The sequence below is a fragment of the Peromyscus maniculatus genome, chromosome 9 (genome assembly GCF_049852395.1).
Source record: "Peromyscus maniculatus bairdii isolate BWxNUB_F1_BW_parent chromosome 9, HU_Pman_BW_mat_3.1, whole genome shotgun sequence".
NCBI lineage: Eukaryota > Metazoa > Chordata > Mammalia > Rodentia > Cricetidae > Peromyscus > Peromyscus maniculatus.
The window spans coordinates 72700616-72724347 of record NC_134860.1 but is presented as its reverse complement, the minus strand read 5'-3'; the positions used below and the strand labels follow the sequence as shown (position 1 = coordinate 72724347).

Genomic DNA, 23732 nt, shown 5'->3' with positions numbered 1-23732 from the left:
GGTAAGAAAAATCTCGCTGGACTGGAGCTGAGGAAGGCTACTGCAGACAGCTGTGTGATGCTGCACACTTACTCAAGTCTCCTGGGCCTACTTCCCTGTCCTGTTAGTGATGAGTCATCAAATGCCTTCTAAAAGTCAAGTCCTTGATGGACAGAAGAGAAAAATGCACACAGTGAAGAGAGCCAGTGGCCTCAGAGGCCTAGAGTCTGGAATGGTGAGAAATTTGTGCTGAATTCCTTTCGAATCCTCTGCTGTAACTCCAACAAACTGTATTCACAGTCTATGACTTGAGCCTATTTAACAGGGATTTCCAAATGACTCCGAAAAACTGTCAGGCCTTAAAGTCCTATGTGAATACTGGTAAAATAACAATTTCAATCAGAAAAGTGATTTATTTATCAGAAAAGTGATTCAACTGCAGAAGGATGATCTTTTGAGAGGAAATCCAAAATCTTTTACTCAGCAATTCTGTGTATTTCAGTGTTTCTAATCCTGTTGAGATTCTTCTGTCTGGAGCTTCTCATGCGTTCAGGTATTTTGCATGATGTCTGATGTGGTCAGTGATGAAGGTCGCAATGAAGTAGTAGCTGTGATCATAACCCTAGAAGACAAGATAAGACACTGATCTACCATTCAGAAACGCCAACATTAAGTGTCTCTCTCGGGAGTCATTCCAACTCTCTTGTCATTTAATTTGCTGGTACATGGTCCAAATATTTTAAGTCAGTTTCAATCAAATCAAGGTTGTCATCCTTGTACCTTATTTAAAAAGCAGCAAAATATGAAGGGAAATCGAGCACTCTGCATATCCTAGTTTCTAAATGTTGCTGTGAGTACATAAAGGGAGTCGATGACACGTTAATTAAATATGCAAACAAGACCAGTGGCCACACTGACAAGATGAAGCAGAGTCAGGTTAGAAACACAGGCAAGGCGTGTTAATTCTTAGAACGAGCACACTGACATAAAAAGAATACACCTGTTAAAGGACAAAGGAAGTACACACCAACAATACGGAGAGAGAACACAGCAATGCCTGACGGCTTTAACACCAGTCAAGAAGTCAACCATGGGCGTCACGCATCAAGCTAGGAGGACTCCCTCTGGTCTGGGGAGGTAGGTGAGCGGGTCAAGTGCCTGCTTTCCAAGCACGAGGACCTGAGTTCAGTCCCTAACCACAAGGAAAAACAAGCAACCATGCGAGCATGTGGAGGCTGTACTTAAAATTCCAGTGTGAGGGCGCTGAATTGCTGGAGCTGCTGCTGGTCAGCCAGAGTAGCTTAGCTGGCTTCCCAGAGCAGTGGAGATCTTATCTTTTTGTCCGTTTTTAAAAGGTGACAGGATTATCTGAGGCATGACACCCGATGGTCACCTTTAGTTTGGTTTATTAAGCAGCTTGTGCAATTACCTATATTTAGCGACACTTGAAGGGCCCTTTCTTCTCTACTCCAAAGTTTAAATGGAAAAACACTCAGTAGGAAAGGGCAGCTCTGGGAATGTAAACACATTCTTTTGGTCTTCGGCCAACTCTCAGAAGGGAAGCAGTGCTCCCCACACTATGGATATCTCATCAAAAGGCAGCGCTTTCCTCTGCACTGTCGAGACCCAATTAGAAAACCTCAGGTTGACCTCAAGTTAATGAAGAAGACTCTTGAGAGACCTTCCTTTGCTTATTTAACAGTCCCAGGGTCTAGGTGCTAGATAATGACCTTACACACAGAGACACAGAGATGGGTAAAGGTCAAAACAGGCCCCAAATCTTCAAAACGGCCCCGAGACTTGAGCAGAGAGGGTGGCCTTCCCTTTTTCTCTTTTCCAAGAAGGGAATGGTGTTTCCTTAGCCTTAGGCCACTGAACTTTCTCATTTTGTGACTTCAGTAATAAAACCAGGACAATTAAGGTCCTACTTTGTCAGAATCAGTCTCCACACACTGTCAACTTAGATGCCACAAAGCCCCAGATTAAAAACCATATGAAATAAAGAAATATCCTCATGAACTAGTCCTTGCCTCTCAAGCAATCTTTCCTGACAACTGACAAAACATAAATATAAACTGAGAACATGTGACATGACAAGACATACAATGAAGACAGCATGCGTGGGACTGTGGTCATTTTTGTCTTTCTTTTTATATAAAACTTGTTTTTTCAGCTTAATTTTTTCCTAACTCCTTTCCACAAAGAGATAGTTATACTCATAATCAAATCAAGCAAGTGATTAAACAATAACAAACAATCCATAGCAAAAATCAAAAAACCTAACCAACAAACTACCTCTCAGACCTAAGTCAGGAAGCTGAGTAGGTATCTGCAAGTGGCCGCTCTGGGGCCCTGAGCTGTGTCCACTCAGCTGATCCAGGCTGTGCGGTTGGTTATTCTTCCTGCCTTTGCAGGGAGGAAAATAAATGAAAAGATCATGCCTCACCCCAAGACTGTGACTGGTGATCTTAGTAAGTTCCTATGTTTTTAGAAGAATTTACTCTTCTGTCTTAGGCCCTCCCAAGGGAGCCACATGCATTTCTTCATTGCTTGGGATACATTTAGGCACTTTAGAAATTAATACACTGGTTTATGGTTTTCCCCTAACAACATCATCCACGTTCTAACTCTAGGCTGTTGTTTTAACAAACTCCAGATATTTTCAGACTCTGTGGGCCAGAAGCTTCGTCTACAGAAAAATCAGAATTTCCTGGCCCAGCCTCAGGGGAAGCAGACAAGGCATCCAGCACGCTAAGGCCAAGCAGTGAAGGTCACTGGACAAGAGAGGAATTGGTGTTCACTTCCAGCTATAGTTGATGTAGTTCAATGTGGCGCCAAACTTACGACCGAACTGGAATTGGGGTTTCTCAGGTGGGCTATTGAACTAAATGCCAACTGTGATGGGAAATGTTCAAATAAACCTAAAAATGCTATTACTTAAGGATGAAATACACACACACACACACACACACACCCCTAATATATGGGGATAAATTTGCGCGCGCGCACACACACACACACAAATATACATTTTAATGTATTCCACCTGATCAAAGCACCCTGTACACGGAGTTAGTAATTCTGTGTAAGCAAGAGAGGACACATGCCATGCCTAGTTTCCCCTTGTGCTGGCTCTGATTCATCCCTTTGCTCTTCAGAAGAATAGCACATTGCCTAGAAACGCTAGAAAGACAGGACAGAAATTGTGGCCGTGATCTTGTTTAAGAGTCCTGGTTCCACCACACATTATGACCTCAGATAAGAAATTTACAACAGTTCTCTATAAAAGGAGAGTGCATAAAAACAACCACATTTGCTAGTATGAAGACTGCAGGTGAGTTAATGCTTTGAAAGCATAGTGTGAACTATAGTGGACCACACTGCACACTGGCTACATTTATCTGAGCATTTATCATCAGTTATACTTTAGTAGACATGTCTGACACATCACCTTTAAGCTTTAACAAGTTTTTTTTTTTTTTTTTATAAATCATGATCATATATGGTTTTCAGCGTTCATTTTTCATCTTGAAATGAATGCTTTGTTTACATTATATTCTGAATCTTGTGAGTATTTTTAAAAAGTAAAAGTAAAATATCTAAAACTAGAGCAGCACGAAAAGGTGAAGAGCGGACAGTCAGAAGTATTTCATAAGAAGTATGCAGGCCAACTGCACATCCCTCTTACAGTACTAGATCCCCAGCAGCACATTAGCAAGGAGAAGCAGGAACAGCATGTGCTTTTAAGAGACAAGGCTCAGTCTCCCTCCAGGCCACAGGGAGTACGTGATGCCTGGCAAAGGGAGAGGTGGGCCACACTCTAGAGGAACAGTGGTGTACCTGTAAGTAAAGACACACCCAGTGGTCTGGGAGACTAAGGACCATGCAAGCCTTAAACTTCTTGTTTTTGACTGCCCGACAAGGGGCAAAATTGCGCTTATTTTTCACTGCCAAAAGCATTCCTATTTAACTCAAATTTGGCCTTAGGTGTCACAAATTTCACTTCAGAAACCTTAATGTAATTAAAAACTCTTATTACCAGTATCATCCTGTGTCCTCAAATACCTGAAATAAAAGTTAAGAAAATTGTACATAATCTTGCTTTTTAAAAGTTTTGCTATTTAGGTCAAACTAAGGTTTCCTAATACTTGCCTCTTGTAGCCTAAAAACAACAGGGATTTTCTTTTCTGTGCAGGCAGCTATGAAGTTATCAGGGAGTAACTGCCCATTTGAAAGAAACTCGTCATCTTTTCCTTGATCAATTAATATGTCAATCTGGGAGCCTGAATAGGACTTCACGAGACAGGTTGCATCATATGCCTGTAAAAAGAAGAAACACTGAAAAGTTAAAAGTGTCCAGAAAGATATTTTCCAGAATATACTGAACTAGAACCAAAATTAAACTTAAAAGTATTTTAACTTTTAGTCTAAGGCAGCCAGACATCCAATTTAATTTTTTATAAAATTAATTTAGAGGTAATGGTAACTTAGAAATAGAAAAGCAATCACTTACAGAGAAAGTAGCTTCAGGACAACTTCCATGGTTCAGAACAACTAAAAACTAAGGTTACTATTACATGTCTGTCCCCGGGCATCTGGGGATTGGCTGTGGAACCCTCCTCCCAAGGACATCAACACCAGCAAAGCTTTAGTAACCTGTATGAAACAGCAATGTCTGCATATAACCCACACATCCCCTCCTGAGTACTTGAAATTACCTCTAGATTACTCCGGTACCTGCTATAGTATCAAGGTGGGGTAGCAGAGAATAAAGACAATGAAAAAAGGTCTGAACATGTAACTCCAAAATCAAAGCTTCTTTTGGTTTAATCTACAGATACAGAACCCATAAGCATGGAGGAGTAACTATACAATACTCAAAATATGATTATGTGGTACACACACACACACACACACACACACACACACACACACACACACACACACACAAAATGAACCTGGAAACTTAAGAATGAGTATAGAAAGTGTGGTCCATCACCTACCTTCCATTTACTTTGATCTGGTCCCAAATATCCATTAAAAGCTTTTTTGCCCCAAGGACATTGCACTGGGTTGCAAATTGGAGCAAATGCTGACACAGACTTCAGAGACAAAAAAAGTTTAAAAATAAGTTATATGTTGCTAATCAAATACGAATGCTTGGAACTTATAACTCTGATGTAACACAAAAATCTTGCATCTGTGGCTCTTCATACTACAGCTCTGTATAATCTATTTCAAAAACTCACAAATTGAAGTGCTTAATGCAAAGCATGCCTTAGAAGTCAATTTAGGTACAAACAAAAGTTTGTGTTCAGAGTTTCTACTCTTTATTACCACTGACAATCTGTAATGATCTAAACACTGATGTTTCCCTTAGTGAAACTCATTAAGTGAGACATTTCTCTTAAGCCACACACACAGCCTTCTGTTCTGACAATGCTGAGTCTCTGCAGGCCAACAGTGCATGTCTCAGCTCTAGAGTTCTCCATGTGTACAGTCCACATGACTATTCATATTTTTAAAAGACAAAAAAATTAAGTTCATAAAATGTTTCAGTTTACTCTCTACCTTAGACAATGCATTCACTGACTCCCTGTATAAAAACTGAAAACTAGATCCTTATGCTCTAGAATTCTAGAATGTTCTGAAACTGCTATGATCGTGTCTGCATTCTCGGTAGCATGCCTGAAATGACGGCGGTCTTTCCAGAGGGAAGGAAACAGGTGGAACTGATCAAGATGCCAAGCGCCCTGTGTGTTAAAACATGCACCCCACTTTTAACACACTTCGTTTCAGTTGCTGAGTTTAGAATTTCAGTTGTGGGTTTTCAGCCTTGTCTCATTAAAAGAAAAGAATATCCACAATTTTAAATAGAGCAGGGTGGGAGGTAGGGGGCTGGGGCATGGGGAATGCTGAGAGATGTTTTTCCACCAAGTTGCCTTTCAACCCTCATTCAGAGCATTAAGAACTTAAAATTCTTAAATATAAATGTTCTCCACTGTAGGCAATCAAATTCAGCATTAGAGATGTTTCTCAAGTTAAAGCAATGATATACAGATAGTGTCACATAATAACACTAATCAAGGCAAACAATCCTGAGGAAAAATATGTTCACAAGTATAGCCCGAAAAAGAGCAATAATAATATAAGCTATAATCTCTAGCACTTCTGTCAGGCCAAGGAGAACCATTCTGATGGAATTCCTATGCTTATAACCCTACAGCATCAAGTTTAATGTCTTCTGCTTACCTCCTGAAACCCCCAACCCCAAAAATATTTAATTCCTGATTCTAAGGCCATTTCAAAATTTCAGTCTTTCAAAGTTCCCATTATTCTCCAGAAGTATTTTATCAATGAAGCTTATTGTTATCTTACTTTGTATTTTCCAGGATTTTTCAAAGCACAAACCAGAGCTCCATGGCCTCCCATGGAATGACCAAAAATAGACATCCTCTGTGGGTCCACTGGGAAATTGGCATTTATGAGTTGTGGAAGCTAGAAAGAAGGCAATAATGTGATAAAGAGCTCAGAGGAAATGTTAGATTTTTTCCAAAGTCATATATAGTGGCACAATCAGTACTTCAAAAGCACAGTGGTACAGTGGCTTGGACTGGTGCAGATTAAAAGAAAAAACCCTCAGGTGGACAATGGTAACTAATACGTCACTGAAAAACGTGTGCAGATGTTTTATAAAATCAAAGGACAAAGCTAAGAAGATGATAGAGAAAAATGTTTGAAACATTCTAACCCCGCCCCCATGTTTATTTATTTAGTGTGTGTCCCCACACATGTGCACTGTGCACACTTAAGGAGTTCACAGGACAACTGTGGTAGTCCAGCCCTCTCCTTCCAATTGGGTTCTAGGTATAGAATTCAGCAAATGCTGTTAATATTATCAGGAACGAGTATTTATAGAGGAAAATTATGCAGAAAGATAACAGTAATATTTATTATAGTAAAAAGTATTTTCAAAATACAAACGTCTTACATTAAGAAAAAGTATAAAGCACATGGAAGATTATGAAATCATTAAAATTAGAATAATACTGAAAAATACTTATAAAATACAGCTAACTTAGCAGGGCGGTGGTGGAGCACTCCATTAATCTCAGCACTTGGGAGGCAGAGGCAAGCCGATCTCTGTGAGTTCGAGGCTAGCCTGGGCTACAGAGTGAGTTCCAGGAAAGGCGCAAAGCTACACAGAGAAACCCTATCTTGAAAAACTAAAAACCAAACCAAAACAACAACAATACAGCTAACTCAAATAGGATGAAGTTTTATAATAACATAATCTGAAAGTACATGAGACCACAAGTACACACAGCCAAAGACAGCCAGAGCCTTAAGACATGCTTCCAAGTGAAAAGGTCAATAGCACGAAGTGTGACCATCCAGCATATGTGGACTACTGTCATCCTCAAGTCAGCATTCCATGAGGGCTGCTGGCTTGCAACAGTTCCCAACCTGCAGGTCGCCACCACCTGGGGCGGGGTGTGTCAAGGACCATTGAAAACCACAGAGATTTACATTATAACTCATAACAGTAGCAAAATTATAGTTATGAAGTAGGAATTAAAATAATTTTATGGTTGGGGGTCACCACAATATGAGGAACTGTATTAAAGGGTCTCAGCATTAGAAAGGTTGAGAACCATTGCTCTAGAGAGAAGAAACTCAACCCCAAATGTATTTGTTTGAATTCCACTGGGACACTGAATACTCACAAATCTAGTTTTACAGGTTTGAACTGGATATGCAAATCGCACCTCCCCCACCACTACAGAAAGTCACATGAAACATTACAGGTAGGGAGGGAACTCAAAACCTATCCTACCAAAAAAGAAATCCTGACCCATGATACATTTAAAATGACTATTTGACTTTATTTTTACATTTTAAACATCTTCTCTCTTGCACATAAATATTCCTAAATTGTCTTTTGTTAGGATTTCCATTGCTCAAGTAGCTTTATGATTGCTCTGTGTTCCAATTGGTTTCTATACCAGTTCTATTCTACTGTATTTTCCCTATGCACCATCCATAGACGCACCATCCATAGATGCGCCATCTATAGATGCACCATCCACAGATGATGCACCATCCATAGATGATGCACCATCCATAGATGCATCATCCACAGATGCACCATCCATAGAGGATGCACCATCCACAGATGCACCATCCATAGATGATGCGCCATCCACAGAGGATGCACCATCCACAGATGCACCATCCATAAATGCACCATCCACAGAAGCGCCATCCACAGGTGCGCCATCCATAGATGCGCCATCTCATTCCTACCTTGTTCCCTCTCTCTTTTTACTTTTTAACTATAACATCCAGTAGCTTGAAAAATCTTTAATCCCTGTGGGATCTTAGCAATATCCCAATACCCCCATTCCTTCCTACTCTGCTCAAATACGAAATCCTATTTCTTAGCCTATTTCCTCTACAGACATAACTTTAGTACTAAATTCTTGGTATATCCAAGAATTTACCTTTGTTCCCTTATGACTCAAATACTAAAGTTAAAGAGACGACCAACTATATTTGCACAGTGGGCCTGTCTAACATTTGTAGCTGCTTCTGAAGTGAATAATATTCTTGGGGATTATGCCTGGTGCCCTAAGCATGTGGTCCGAGAGTTTAGCCACAGAACTACATCTCAATCTACTGTGGAGGAGAGATACCTCAATCCTATTATAACGTTGTCCTTTTTAAACCTTGCAAATACATCCAATGAAAGAATATAATCCAACCTATGAAGTAACCATAGGAACATAAATTCCAATGCGCAGAAATACCAGGCACGTAATCAAGGCAGTATGACACCTGAAAACCCAAAACAAAACAAAAAACCCCAAACAATTCCACAGTAGTGGATTCCAATCAGAGTGATTTAGATAGAATCTCAGACAAAAAGTTCAAGAAGACAGCTGTAAGAATGTTTAACAAAATCCAGAGAACACAAACTAAACAAATTAAAAAAATATAAACAAATGAAACAAGGAAATCAATACAGGATATGGAAGAGGAATTCAATAAAAGGAAATTTACTGAGATAAAATCCAGTTGAAAATTTAAAATGAAAAGCTCCTGATTAAATAAAAGAAACTAGTAGGAAGCCTCACCTGCAGAATGGATAAAGTTTATGAAAGACAGAACATCAGAGATAGAAAATGATATAAATGAGTCTGAACATTCAGACATTGATAAAGACAAAACAAACAAGATCTCTGGAACACAACTAAAAAGCTAAACTTATGAATCATGGGACTACAGAAAAACTTCAAACGTAAATAATACAGCCAATAAAGCCATATAGAAAAGTCCTAAGTCTAGGGATTCATCCAGGGAGCATTCAGAATATCAACAGACAAGACCAGAAAAGCACCTCCCATTTATATCATCATTGACACTGAGGACAGAACAGGAAGCACTGAAAACAGCAAAAAGAAGCACCAGTCACACAAAACCATCGTAACACATCAGATTTCTCAACAGAACCCTGAAACTTGGAAGAGCATGGAGCACTATATTGCAAGCACCAAAAGAACAGCCAACTCATATCACTATACCCAGCCAAACTATCCTTCATAATTAAAGAAAAAACTTCCATGATAAACAATTTATTTATTTATTTTGAGGTGAGGTTTCTCTGTGTAGTCCTGGCTGTCCTGGAACTCACTCTGTAGATCAGGCTGGCCTCCAACTCAGAGATCCACCTGCCTCTGCCTACTGAGTGCTGGGATTAAAGGCATGCGCCACCACTGCCCAAGTCATGCTAAACAATTTGAAGAATTGATGTCTACTATAGAGGATACACGAAAGAATCTACATACTGAAGAGAAATAAACACATTCATGAGGCTACAGTAAAGAATAAATCATGCTACAACAGTGGATAAACAAATGAAGAACAAGAAAATAGCAGTAACTGATACACAGTGTTCAATTAAAAAGTGCTCTAAGCTAGTGATGAGGGTAAAGGCACTTGCCTTTAAGCCTGACAACGGAGCCTGACAACCTGACAATTCTGAGCCTGAATCCTGGGACCACACAGTAGTCAGTATATCACAGAGACATCTGCATGTCAATATTTATGCAGTACTATTCACAATACCTAAATTATGGAATCAAACTATGTGTCCATCAACAGAAGAGCGGGTAACAAAGGGGCTGGAGAGATGGCTCAGTGGTTAATAACACTTGATTACTCTTTATGAGGTCCTGAGTTCAGTTTCCAGCAACTATATGGTGGCTCACAACCATCTGTATTGAGATCAGACTCCTTCTTCTGATGTGCATGAAGACAGAGCATTCATATACATAAAATACTGAATAAATAAATCTTTAAAAAATGGGTAACAAAAATGTGGTACATATATACAGAATTGTATTCAGCCATGAAGAATGAAATTATGACATTTGCAAGAAAATTGATATAACTGGAGATTAACATGTTAAGCAAATTAAATTAGACAAATCTTGTTTTCTCTCATTTGTGGATCCTAGATTCTATATAGATACATAAAATCATTTATGTGTATATGACATGAAAGAAGCAAGCAGGGTGTCCAAGTGCCACATGATTTTGTCATCTACAGAGTTCACACTTAAGAATGGCATAGCCAGGAAAAAACACACACACACACAGTCACACACATAGTTTAAGTAAGTTGGCTGTTTTGTTGGGCTGTATTCCCAGCTGTCCTAGGATATGTGCGGCCATATGCTGCAGGTTGGCATGTCTGATAGAGGAATAATTAGCAGTAAGGGAGCAGTGAGGTTAAGGGGTTGTGTGTGGGGTATTGCTTGCATGAAAATGCTGAAACCTTTATAATGTACAATGAACATATGCTAAGAGGAAAAAAAACATGCCAATAAAAAAAACCAAATAAATAAAATTTTAAAAGTTCAGAATATACCAAAGCATAATTGCTATCTAGAGTGTAAAAATTGGTGCTGGAGTGTGCCTTAGTGGTAAAGTTCTTGTCTAGTATGTATGAGATCCTGAGTTTGACCCCAACACTAAAAACAACAAACAACTCATCACAAACTATACACGACTAAGATTTCAACTGTTTGAGTTTTTATGATATATGGGATAAAATCCAGGAAAATGTATACATTGCCAATCAACATTATTAAAAGAAGCTATGCTTTGCCACTTGCCCTTTCTAATCAAGCCCTTGCTTACTACATAAGACACCTAAATGAACCAGCTCCAGAATAGGAAGGGCTGTTTCACGTGCTATTTTCTGAGATAACCTGGGAAATGTGCACAGATCTGAATATAATCATAAAAATCCTTGAATCTACACTTACAGGTAACTTAAACTGTGGCAACTATAATATTAGCAGATCTTGGAGTTTTCCCTAAATTAAAATTGGTTTTCCAGTGTCATTCCTATATTAAAACTTTCAGGTTTGGAAGGGCTTCATATCTAAAACCAAACTCTCAGTGGTCATCAGTTAATAATTACAAGACAAATCAAATTACCTCCTCGGTTACATAAGAATACATTCTGTAATTAGTTTTCCAGGGATCTTCAGTGGCATCCACATAAAACCCGGCACCAGTGCCAAAGTCCCAGCTGTCATCTTCTCCTTTAATATTGCAGCCACCTAGCAAGGAAAAGGTTACACTTTCACCCACTCCACAGTAAGTCCCCAAGTTTAGCGACAGTTTTAGTAATGTGTAGTGGCACCTGCCTATACTCTCAGCTCTTGGGAAGCTGAGATAGGTCAGCCTAGGCTACCTAGTAAGATGGCCCCCACCGCACACACTGTTAGCTGAATATGTGCATCCACACACAATGGCGCTTTCATGAAACATTGTGAACTCTCTTCCACTTTTTAAGATACATTATGGGATTCAACTTTCTGGGTCCTTTCTCCTTGAATGATACATGCCACTTGCTCTGGCCAATGAGGTGAGAGGGAATGACCTTCCAACTGGAGAATTCAGGAGGCAAGGCAAGCTACCTAGAGTCCTACAGATTCTGAAAACATGCATCTTTATTCTGTTACAAGAGATTCATGTGCACTTTACATTCCAGGACTGTGTTGTGATGCTTTCCCTCATGGCCCTCCTTGACTACCGACACTTCTATAATTCTATTCACCACTATGATCTTGAGGAGACAGATGTCAACGTTAAAAATCACTATCTTGAGCTGAAAATGTCTCCTAATGTCCTTTGGAATTATTTCATCCTGTTTCCCCAATCTACTCCCAGTATGGTATTTTAGAGTCACGATGTCGCTTGAATGACCAAAAGGACAATGACATCGAGAACCCGGGAGGAAGTGTATAACGGGTATTATTCTACTTAGAGTTTAGACTGAGATTGAGATGTTTATAAGCATTTTTGACGGGAACTACTTACGGGGGCTGGTATCTGGAGCAATGACAACAAGGCCGTGTTCAGAGGCAGCTTGCTGATAGCCAGACTTTGAGATGAAATTTTGTTCTGTGCAAGTCAAACCTGAAGATGAAAAAGGTTGTTATGGCAACTACTCCACCAGTAATATTTTATTACACAGAAAATCGGCTAGCTTAGTATTGTTAGGTACGTACTGACGGAGAGTGGCCAAGTAAACTAGCAATGATGCCGAGTTGACCCTAACACAGCAGCCCGTTTCCAAAGGTCACTGCTAAATATCTGAATATTAGCAAAAATGAAGCTTACTGAAAAGCACAAGCTACAAATTAACTATAAAATGTTTATAGATATTAGCCCACAAGAGAATAGATTAAGTCTACTCATAAACAGTATTAATTAAATTAATAAGAGACAAAGTTACAAGTAACATTAAAGATTTTGCATTAGACAAGATTGTGTCCCAACTCTTTCACTTGAAAACTAGACAGAATTGACTGCCTGTTCCTCATAGGAAGATCATATATGACCATGTGTAATGCCCTTTACATGGTACCTTGGACATAGTAAGGATTCAAGCAATCAGGGCTTAATTTCTAAGATCTATCTTTAGCATCTAACTAAGGTAACATCCTGTCACTTGATGTAAACAAACAGATGGTATGCATCGTTAGATTTCAATTCTGATCTGGGTTAACAGTCTCTAACCGAAGAATAAGACTTTCCTTACTGGCTCACTACAAGTAAAGAGCAGAAAAGGCACAGGTCTGCACTGACTCAGAAAACTGTATGTGATCTTGGACAGCATTTAGCTTCTCTAGACCTGACTTCTATGAATTACATGATTTCTGAGACATCTTTAGTTGTACAATATTTTCTAACCAAGTATCTAATTTTATTGCTACTGCTATTGGCATGTCTAAGATATTTTAAAGGAAATTGAAATCTGTGGTGGTTTGAATGAGAATTGTCCCCAAAGGTTTAAGCATTTGAGCACTTAGTCCCCAGGTGATGACACAGTCTGGGTATAGGAGGCACGGAGGTCCGTGTGCTCACCAGAGGACCCAGGAATGTTAAACACACCAGATTCTCTCTTCAAAGGGAGGGATGCAGAACCTGTTTTCTACCCAGAAGGCCGGGAGTGGATGTGGTTAATAGCCTGTTGACCTTTGCATTGTCTGTGTGGCTGAGACCACACCAGATCCTTCTCCAGATATGTTTGTTTTTCTCAATCTATAGAACCTATCTTTATGGAAGATGTCACACAAAGAGTTTCCATGTAGTCATGTCTTAAGCTTTATTGGGCACACAGGATAGAGTTAATTATCACCAGGCAATTATTTTACCAAATTGCGCTGTGGTTACATATGCCTAAGATAAACTATTCGTGGTCAGACTCTCACAAAGTTAGAACCAACACTGGCTACTGTGTCGTGTTGAACTGAATTTCCTTCTTGCTTCCCTTGGATCGACACTGCTGGCCGTGTTTGCAGAGGTCCCCCACATTTGGGGACGTTTAAGAGCTACTAGATAGAGGAAGTACATCATTGGGAATGGGCTTTGAGAGCATAGACTTGCCCTACCTCCAGCTTGATTTCTCTGCTTTATGCATTGAGTTGAGGATGTGAACTTAGCTTCCTGTGTCTGCCACATACCACGCTGCTTACTGCCATGCTTCCCTCCGTGACGGACTGCTAACCTCTGAACCGTAAACCCAAATAAACTCTTCCTTCTGAGTTGTTTCTGGCCATGCTAGTTTAACCACAGCCACAGAAAGTAACTAATACAGAAAGGCTTTCTTTATGTGTTAAAATACAATTTCCACTTAAATTTTAAGACAAAATGTTTATTTTCTTGTGCATATTAACTCTCCCTGCCTGTTCTATCGTCTGATTCAGAAAACCACCCATGGGCAAAGAATCACTGTGTTCTTCGAACTCCTTAAACCACTGCAGTGAAGCTCTATGAAGTTCAGTATTCAGAGCACATCTAGGAAGCTACTTGTCTGTCATTTCTAATGCATCCATCCTGTGTTCCAGTTCCATTTAATATTGTTTTGACTGCTAGAGTCTTTGCAAACTCCAGAAATGCTTGGGCAGGTACAAATTATGTACAAGTTTCCCAAATCCTTACTGAGTACTGAACTTTATGTTCTCAGCTAAGTTACTTGGTCTAATTGAAAAGGAAATAAAACTGTAATTCTCTAAGTCTGAAATTAGTCTCAAGATAAAGTTACAAAATGGAATATGACAGCCTTTAGAAATTTGAAAGCATTTGTTTTAATACTTTTTAATTATGTGTGTATGTGTGCCCACATGGGAGTGTGGGAACCTGTACCCTCAGAATCCAGCAGATGGCATTAGACACCTGCATCTGTAGTTACAGGAAGTCGAGAGCTGCTTGACATGGGTTCTAAAAGCCAAATGTGGGTCCTCTACTAGAGCAGTACATGCTCTAAACCACTGAGCCATCTCTCCAGCCCTGTCCGAAGATTTTTATAAATGACTCAAGAAGTAAGTAGGTAAGTAGGTCACAATAAAAAGGCAAGACAAAAATTCCTTTATGAAATTCCAAAGTCAAATACATACCAGACAGCCAGTAGAGTGCAGGGCACTTTCCACCCTCTGCCTGTGGTGGTAGGTAGACAGCAAATTTCATTTTACATTTCAGCTCAACACTGCAATTTTAACAACCACAAAGTATTAATGCTCTTCATTAATCAGGACAAACACTAAATTTAGCAATTTATAAAAAGGAAGAATATACAGTAAAGAATTTATTAAATGTGATTTAATATTCAAAGTACCAACATTTAAGAAATATACTTTACTCCTTAAAAAAAGATGATGCCTGCTTAGTATCCTGATCTATTCCCCGGCCTGAGCCTATGCTTTGAGGCTGAATAAATTCCAAAAAAATTCAATGTAATTCTCAATGTAGCATTTCTATTAATAAGTCTTTATTTCTAATGAGATATGACATACCAAAGCAACTTCTAGAAGAAATGAATTCCAATAACATGGCTCTTCAGTTCTATGTCTGCTTCTGGGCACTAAAATGTACCACATCCCTAACCTCCTCTGTCATCACCAATACTTCATCAGAGCTACTCTGACTGCAACTAGGTAGCTTTGCCTCCTGATCCCTTGTCTTCGGCTCTCACTCTAGTCCTCACTAGAAGCATGCTGCCCAGCTGTTGCCAGAAAAGAGCACACAGAAACTGTCTTCATTCTCTCCACATACATGATGTGTGGCCAGGTGTAGGCTCATCCTTCAGAATTGAAGGCACTACCACCATCTCCTTGATTCTGGTATGGCTCATGAACCATAACCTCTATCTTCAGAAAAAAATGTCAATCCATTTTCTCCTCTAAATGTTTAGAAATTTTCTGTGTTCCCAATGCTCTTCACAGTGTTGCGGTATTTTCTTCCATTGTGCTGGATAACCTTTTCAATCTGACAACTTCCACCATTCAGCTTAGGAATTCTAGAATTATCCCTCACGGTGAGCTAGTACACATCACGGTACCTGTGTAGTGGTCAGGATAGCTCCTGAGAGTCAGCTTTCTCCTTCCACCATATGGGTTCTGGGGTGTGGTGGTTTGAGTAAGAATGCCCCCCCCACAGACTCATATGTTTGAAAGCTTAGGCATGAGGGAGTGACGTATTTGAAGGGATTAAGTGGTGTGCCCTTGTGGAGAAAGTGTTTCACTGGGGGCAGGCTTTGAAGTTTCAAAGTCTCTGCCTCTGTCTCTGCCTATGGCTCAGGGTACAGCTTTCAACTACTTCTCCAGCCCCGTGCCTGCCTCCTGCCATGCTCCCCGCCATGATGATAATGGACTAGACCTTTCAAACTGTAAGCAAGTCCCCAATTAAATGTTTTCTTTGTAAGAGTTGCCCTGGTCATGGTGTCTCTTCACAGCAACAGAACAGTGACTGAGACATGGAGATCAAAGAACTCAGGTGGTTGGGAATGATGGCTGAGCCATCTTGCCAGCCCTACAAGCATTTCTTTCTTCTTTGTATGAACACAATTGTATTTTCCAAGCTCCTTAATACAGCTGTTGGGTTTCTTGGACTGGTTTTCTAATTTTCTTTACCATTTTTGCCTTATACTACTTTCTAAAAAATTCAATTGAGCTTTGCCATCTCTGTTATCAAATTTTGATTTCTGGGTGCTTTGACCTTGGGTATTTTTAATAACACTGTCCACAAGGGTTTGAGCCAGTAATTCTCTTATGCCTGTGACATTTGAACCTGTGTTCTGCAGTCTACTCCCCCAGTGCCTTTTCCTTTTTACTCCCAAAGTATGCATCTTTCAAACTGGAGACTTTACTCAAACATCTCGATCTTTAGTCATCTACTACTAGTTCACAGTGAAACACTAGATGTATGGTTTAAAACAGTATGCCTGGTGAGACTCTTAACCACTGTCTCAGTGAGTAGACAATTTTATTAAAGGGTCTCCTTCACAGCATCTGTTCTCCTGGTGTAGTCCAATTCCCAAGAAGAAAAGTCTAACCCCTCAAATTTGGAAGCCACTGGGAAAACTTCAGTGTGCCAGTTCTTCTTGTATCCACTTGCATTATTTTATCCTTCACGAACTGTGTTTGGAATTCCCTAGTGTCTTCTTTCCCTGGATAATAAAGCTTCAATCTTTGGCCAAAGCTAGAAAAACAGCAATCTGACTACATAGAATGTTGACACGGTTGAGAACTCTTTGATTTTTTAAAATAAATTTCCAACTCATCATCCTGTCCCTCTTCTCCATTTTTATCTTTCCAGTATTGCCAGTAGGAATTTATATAAATCACGTCACTTCTCAGTCTAGAATTTAGTTTTCTAGGCTTTGCTAAGTTAGGTAATATGTGACTATCTGCATTTGTGCGTCTAAAATATTGTCCTTAGCACCTGTCCTCTGATTCTTTGTCTCTGTACGTGTGTGTGTGTGTGTGTGTGTGTGTGTGTGTGTGTGTGTGTGTGTTTAATGCATTTACCTAAGACATATTAGTCAATTTCAGAAGGTGGTAGAGGCAAATATGTCTGTTAAAGTTGCCAATTTAATAAAGTCTAGGTTTCTTTGTTATATTAAAAGACCCACACAGAAGATGTTCTCTGAATTTTTAATGGCAACACAGATGGTTTTCCAGAAAACTAGAGAACCATCAAACCAAACCTTGAAGATAGTCCGAAGGCTCTCCTTTATCTCACAGCATCCAATCCACAAGCAATTAAGTGTGGTGAAATTTTCAGATACACAGTGGGGGTGGGGCAGAGAAAGCAGGTTTATCAGTGGGAGTTTTGTTTAAAACTACAACAAAACACATCATAAAACTGAATGAGAGGTATCTACAATTGTATCTTAATGCTTACCTGTTATGTTCGAAAACCTTCTGGAGGCCTCCGAAGCACCGGTTGCTGGAAATCTCTTTCAATGCCATTCTTCTCCTGTAGATGAAAATGAACCCCATTCATTCTAAAGGCTTTTTACTGCCTGAAAACCCTGAAACAGAACTGTTCTCGGATCAACTATCCAAACACAACTTCACACTCACACGTGTGCTATCCACATTTGTTTCTAGAAAGTGTCAAAATTGGTATATTATCAGTGAAGTTTGTTGTCATTACTTTCATGGAATGTCTCACATTCTTTCAAGACAGATCCTAGATTATTAAATAATTTAGAAAATTACTGAACACTTCCAGCATCATAGGCATTTTTATATGCTGAGGCACTTTTATATGCACATCAATTACTCACCCTATGAGTTTTTGCAAGAAAGTGGCAAGGTAGTTTAGTTTGATCAACATTTCTCCTTCCAAACAAATCAACAAGCAACCATAAGCTGTTAGCTGTGAATTAAGGGATAGCTTGTTGTCAGGAATTTTGAAGCATGGCAATTAATTCCTTTTCTCTGCAATGAATCTGTTTGGTTTTCACGTGAAGATAAATTTAAACATATACAAATATATTACCTTTCAACAGAAAATGCATGGAAAAAACCTGGAAAATCATTTTTTTACCATAAATACCTATTCTACAGAGAGGAATCAACTGGCTCTGCTGTGTACCTCTCACAGAAAGATGTCCTTGCCATCCCTAGAAGCACTGCATTCGAATATAAAGTGCTGGGTCTTACACAGCACCGTCAGACCCCAGAGACAGGTACTAGCACTCTGGTGATCTTCGCAGTGATGTAACTGGGTACTGACTGGGTGCTAGTCCAGGCTGCTCTTAGATGTGCAACATCAGCTTGGAAACGTCTTTGCACACTTCTAAATGAGAGTAATTTCAACCCTGTCTTTAAATCCAGATACTTGGTTGTACACTGGAGAACTGTGATTTGAACTCTGGCGGGCTGACTTCAGAGATGCTAGTCTTAGAGGCTCTGTGGTCCTGCTGCCTAGAGGATCATGGAACTTTCTGTTTTCTTTTCTCTTAAAAAAACAAACAAACAAACAAACATATTCTAGATGAACCAAATCTATAGGATTAGGCTAGTTGCACACAGAGAAAGTACCCTTTGTTCATAGATAGCTTGGTTTTTAACTTACAAAATTTTAACTCTTAAATGACAAAGTATTTCATAACATGTTACTATTCTATATAAATTTCAGTTATTCTCACTCATGTCCCTAAAACATAAACATTATAGAGTCAGACAGTATACATACATTTTATACACATATGAATGAGACTGAAGAATACAATTTATTTGCTAAATTTTTCTACAGTGAAATCTTGTTCCCTTAAGTCTAGCAGAAACTACATCTGCTTCCTTAAAACGTGACACACCGAGCACATATCTGGTACCTAAAAGGCACCTAATAACTGTTGTGATTTGTAGAACGGATGAATAATTTTTTGAACTTCTTGACTTTTTGTATCATTTCAAACTGTTACTCACTTATCTGAATAAGTATTTTATTTCCTCTGCTCTTTGACTGTGGCTGAATTCTAAATCAGAACTTTTTACTTGGCCAGAAGAAACATGGTTAAAGCTGTCCTTAAAAAACTTGGTAGAATGCAAAAAAAAAAAAAAAAAAAAAAAAAAAGAGAGAGAGAGAAAAGAAAAAAAGAAAAAAAAACCTTAAATTTTCTCCTAATATTTGTTTTATGACTTTAATTTTAAATCAAGTAAACAAGTGATTATATATTAGGTGACTATATTTTTCAATAAAACTCTCCTATGTGAAAAATAACAACTGTTTTAAACCACATTATCATCATTTTTAACTGAGCCACAAGCAATGAAACATCAATTTACCCGTCCAGTCGCTACTTGTTCTTCCTGTCTGCACCAAAGGGCAGTAGATCTAAAGGAGAAATGGTTGTGATCAGGACATATGTTACCACAGCACAGGTCACACAGAGCTTATACACACACGGATGTATTCTCAACAGAGATATCTATCGAGGGAGGTGATTGTTGACCTGGGAAATACAGCTGATGGCACAAATACCTCAACCCCCTAGTCTACCTCAGTACAGACATGGTCGCACAGAGAGGGTTTAGCCAAGGACATGTGACATACATGGCAGTGATCCTGTAAGGAGGGCTGAAAATGCAAGCACACGCATAGCTGGAGAGGAAGGCCATCATTCAGCGAAACATTTCACAGAACCATCTGCAAAGCTCAGTGAGATCCTTAAATCTTTAAAACCGTGAGGCCAAACACCAAAGGGTTTTATTAAAAGAGAGAGAAGATGATGGTGATCAGGTACTTATCAAATTCAGGACTGAAAGGGAAAGGAAGCAAGTCGCCTTCTCCTCTTCACCTCCTAAAAGAAAACGTCATGCAGGCACTACACGAGGCATTCGGGGAGAAGGCATTGTTTCTGTGAGAGAGGACAGATCCACATATGTATTGCCCTAAAGATCTTCCAGTGGGACGAAGTGTGGAGGAAGAAGACAATAATGATGATGGGACTGATCCTGTGTGTGCAATCAACCCTGACTACTGTGTGATTATGTCTTAGTTTTTATAAAAAGTCTGTAAAAATCAAAAACAGAAAAAAGCTGATTAAAATAAGAATGTAACACATTTTACACAATTGTATAATGTTAAATAGTTCTAAAAACTACAGAATTTATAAAATAAAAAGTTCAAGTATGCTAAGGTTGATTTATTATTGACTAAGATATTTTAAATAAATTTAGTGTAGCTCGTTTGTGAAATCTATGAACATATCCTAAGCTTTTGAAGTCACTTACATTCATCCACTGATTCACACCAGAACAACTCCTGACTTGTAAGCTCCATTTACAGTAAGTATTCTTTTACTGGCATTCTATTTTTTTTTTAATCTTATAGACCATATTTTACCGCACCTTCTTTATGTGTAGGTGCACAATTAGTTACCACTGTGTTAGAATTTCCTACCATATTCTATACATTGTATATGTCCACAGTCCAAGAACCATCTCGGCTTGCATAAGCTTATTCTGGGACGCTCACACAAGAACGACGAACCCTCTCAATAATACATTTCTCAGGACCTATCCTAGGTGTTAAGCAATGCATGACTGTATCTATTTGCCATAAAGCTTAGTCAGGGTTTGGTCAAGGAACTTTGACAATGAACATACACTTTTCCTGCATCACAATGAGTATGCACTTTCTGCTGCTTTGTGTGTGTGGGTGTGTGGGTGTGTGTGGGGGACCTCATAGTAACAACCACCATGTCTTTACTCAAAGCCTCTCCTGGCCTCTGAATCTCCCCTCCCCAAGTCCCCCCTGTCCTTGATCTCTTCATACACATTCTCCCTAATTCACATTCCTTAAATTTCAACTATAGTTTCTGGGTTGACAAATCTAAATCTGCCTTTTTATGTTTGAATTTTTAAGCATTAGTGCCAGAATTGCTGGGTCCTTCTGTGCCTTCTTTATGTAGATGCACAAGTAGTTACCATTGCCTACCATATTCTATACATTGTACATGTGCCTAGTCATAGGACCATCGAGGCTTGCATAAGCTCACTCTGGGATGCTCACACATGGGTAAGCCCTCTTAAGAATACCTAGTTGTTAGGCAAGGTATGACTGTATTTGCCACAAGGCTTAGGGTTTGGTCAAGGAACTTTGACAATGAACACACACTTTTGCTGCTTCACAATGAGTAGACACTTTCTGTTGCTTTGGGGGGCCAGGGCACAGACTCATAGTACTGAGCGCCAGTTCTTTACTCAAAGCCTATCCTGGCCAAAAACTCTATTTCAAGCACGCACCCCCCTCAATATGCCCATGCCCCTTTCCTTGATCTCTTCACATACTTTCCTCCTAACTCACGTTCCCTAAATTTCAACTAGTTTCTGGTTAAAAAATTGAAATCTGCCTTTTTATCTTCACATTTTTAAGCATTAATGCCAGGATTGCTAGGTTCTTCTATCACTAGCTAGTAAAACTCAACACATTTAAAATTAAACTCAGGTTGCTCATCTTCAAGCCAACTTTTCTTTTTGTCTTGTTTCCAGACCCTTGCCTGAATAGCCTCACTTACATCTGAAATGTCTCGAAGTTTAACTTTAAAAATTCCCACAATCAAGTCGGACTTGGTTGTGCATGCTTTTAATCCAGCAGCTGGGAGGCAGAGCCAGGTGAATCTCTGTGTTCAAGGTCAGCATGGTCTACAAAGTGAATTCCAGGACCGGCAGAGAAATTACAAAATATATATAAATAAAAATAATAAATAAATCCCACCATCATCGTGGCAATTATATATAGCTACTAGATAATTAAAAACTTAGTCTACTTTCTTACTCGTATGTCCCAGTACAAACAGTACCGTTACAGGAGCCTGGGTTTTCATTCATGTAACTTCTCAATGGATGCCTTTAACTAGCTCATCTTTAGTCCTAACACGGCCTGCACAAAAGTGGTAGTCAATTTTATTAATTTTCAAAAAACAGTAAATGCCGTCTTTCTGATGACCCAACCAGAAATGACCTATTGAGGACAGCATACACCTGAACTGTTACCACTTTGGCACCCGCACCGGGGTGCACGGCCTCCCGCGCGCTCCCGACGGCGCCTCAGGGCGAAGGGTCGCCGGGGGCCCCAGTGGCGTCGCCAGCAGCCCAGGAGGGGTCCCGGGATAGAAAGCTTTTCTGCAAGCTGTGCATTCGCAACACGCTGCTCTAACGGGCGCTCCACCACCAACTCGAGCTCCCCAGCCAACCAGCCAGCCAGCCTGCCGCCCCAGGTCACACATTGTTTCCAGTTCCCCAAAGTTAATGCGATTAGCAGGCCCGGCGGGACGAGGCCAGCCCTGCCGCCGCGGGACGGCGCCGGAATCGTCACCACTCTCGCGCCGCCGCCGCCACCGCCGCCGCACGTCTAGGTGTCTGCGGACCGCTGCCCCAGACCCGGGCGGTGCAGGATGCCTGGGGCTCGCCCTTTACTCCATCTTACCTCGGGGAGAGACAGCTCCGGGGAAGACGGAACAGCAGAAAAGAAGGGTGGAGCTTTTAACAGGTCCGCCTCGAGACCCGCCCCTCTGGCCCCGCCCGCAGACGATGACCCACCCCGCCGTCCCCACCCTAGACCCGCCCTTCGGGGCGGGCCCCACGCCGAGGCTCCGCCTCCAGGACACGCCCCCTCTCCTGTCCGCTCTCTTTCTGGGTCTTCCTCACGGCCCCGCCCCCGAGGCCCTCCCCTTTTCCCCTTGCAGGCCGCCCTCCCGGGCTGCTCGCGTTCTGAGGCCCCGCCCTCAGGGCGTGCGCTCTTCAAGCCTCCGCCCCCCGCTCCCCTCGGACCCGCCCCTCCTCTACAAGGCCATTCCCGGCAGCCTTTTCGCGGGTTAGTCTTTTTTTTTCACCGCGCTCGCCAGGGTTAGCCAAAGTGTGTTTGCGGTGACGTTGGACCTCTAGACCTTTGCAGCGCGCCCGCCTCAGATGCTTTCGGAAGGCAACCAGGGAACGAGGCTCTAGTACACCAGCGGGCCTGCCCCGGTGTACTTGTGGTTTATGTGGTTTATGTGAAACTTCAGTTGTTTAGAAACCTGGGCAAAATTTCAAATTCCCACCCTTGACTTCAGTGCACTTACTTAAGTTGGAGCTTCCAGAGGGTGACACAGAGTAACTCAATCAATGCCCATTTTTCTTCCCTCAATAAAAGTTGAACTGTTTCAGCGTTGCTGGTTAATCATTTACAGCAGATTTCTGCTTCATCCAATTTAACTAGCAAGTGTACTTTGTTCAGAAAAATTAAACATTACAAGTACTTTTTAAAATCAGTATTTAGGCTGCTAGGTTGTGGATACTGTATAGTATACACTCTGAGAGTTTGCCTGGCTCATGAGCATGCAACCTGTGCGTTTGTAATAGAATGGTCGGTCAGAAAGACCAAGTGTCTGCTCTGTG

At 40.4% G+C, this 23732-nt stretch overlaps 1 protein-coding gene across 3 annotated transcripts; it reads right to left on the bottom strand.

Annotated features, from left to right (window-relative positions):
- Nucleotides 1-372: 372 nt before the first annotated feature.
- Esd (esterase D) lies at nucleotides 373-22918 on the bottom strand. Of its 3 annotated transcripts, XM_006988421.4 has the most exons (10): nucleotides 22783-22888; nucleotides 19638-19686; nucleotides 17743-17817; nucleotides 14958-15046; nucleotides 12376-12474; nucleotides 11488-11612; nucleotides 6358-6477; nucleotides 4983-5081; nucleotides 4132-4299; nucleotides 373-601 (listed from the first exon to the last, which is right to left on the bottom strand). In XM_006988421.4, the coding sequence occupies exons 3-10, from the start codon at nucleotides 17808-17810 to the stop codon at nucleotides 521-523; spliced, it is 849 nt and encodes a 282-aa protein (XP_006988483.1). In that variant the 5' UTR covers nucleotides 17811-17817; nucleotides 19638-19686; nucleotides 22783-22888; the 3' UTR covers nucleotides 373-520. The 3 variants fall into 3 exon arrangements, with proteins under 3 accessions (XP_006988483.1, XP_042141082.1, XP_042141081.2); XM_042285148.2 differs by lacking the exon at nucleotides 19638-19686 and having other exon boundaries at nucleotides 22783-22918; XM_042285147.2 differs by lacking the exons at nucleotides 19638-19686; nucleotides 22783-22888 and adding an exon at nucleotides 18131-18154.
- Nucleotides 22919-23732: the final 814 nt, after the last annotated feature.

Bases quoted from the DNA above. Each gene is read 5' to 3' on its own strand.
- Esd (XM_042285148.2), bottom strand. From the start codon at position 17,810: ATGGCATTGAAAGAGATTTCCAGCAACCGGTGCTTCGGAGGCCTCCAG. The intron at 15,047-17,742 runs GTAAGCATTAAG...TTAAAATTGCAG, and splicing joins AAGGTTTTCGAACATAACAG to TGTTGAGCTGAAATGTAAAA. The intron at 4,300-4,982 runs GTAGGTGATGGA...TTCTTTTTACAG, and splicing joins CAGATCAAAGTAAATGGAAG to GCATATGATGCAACCTGTCT.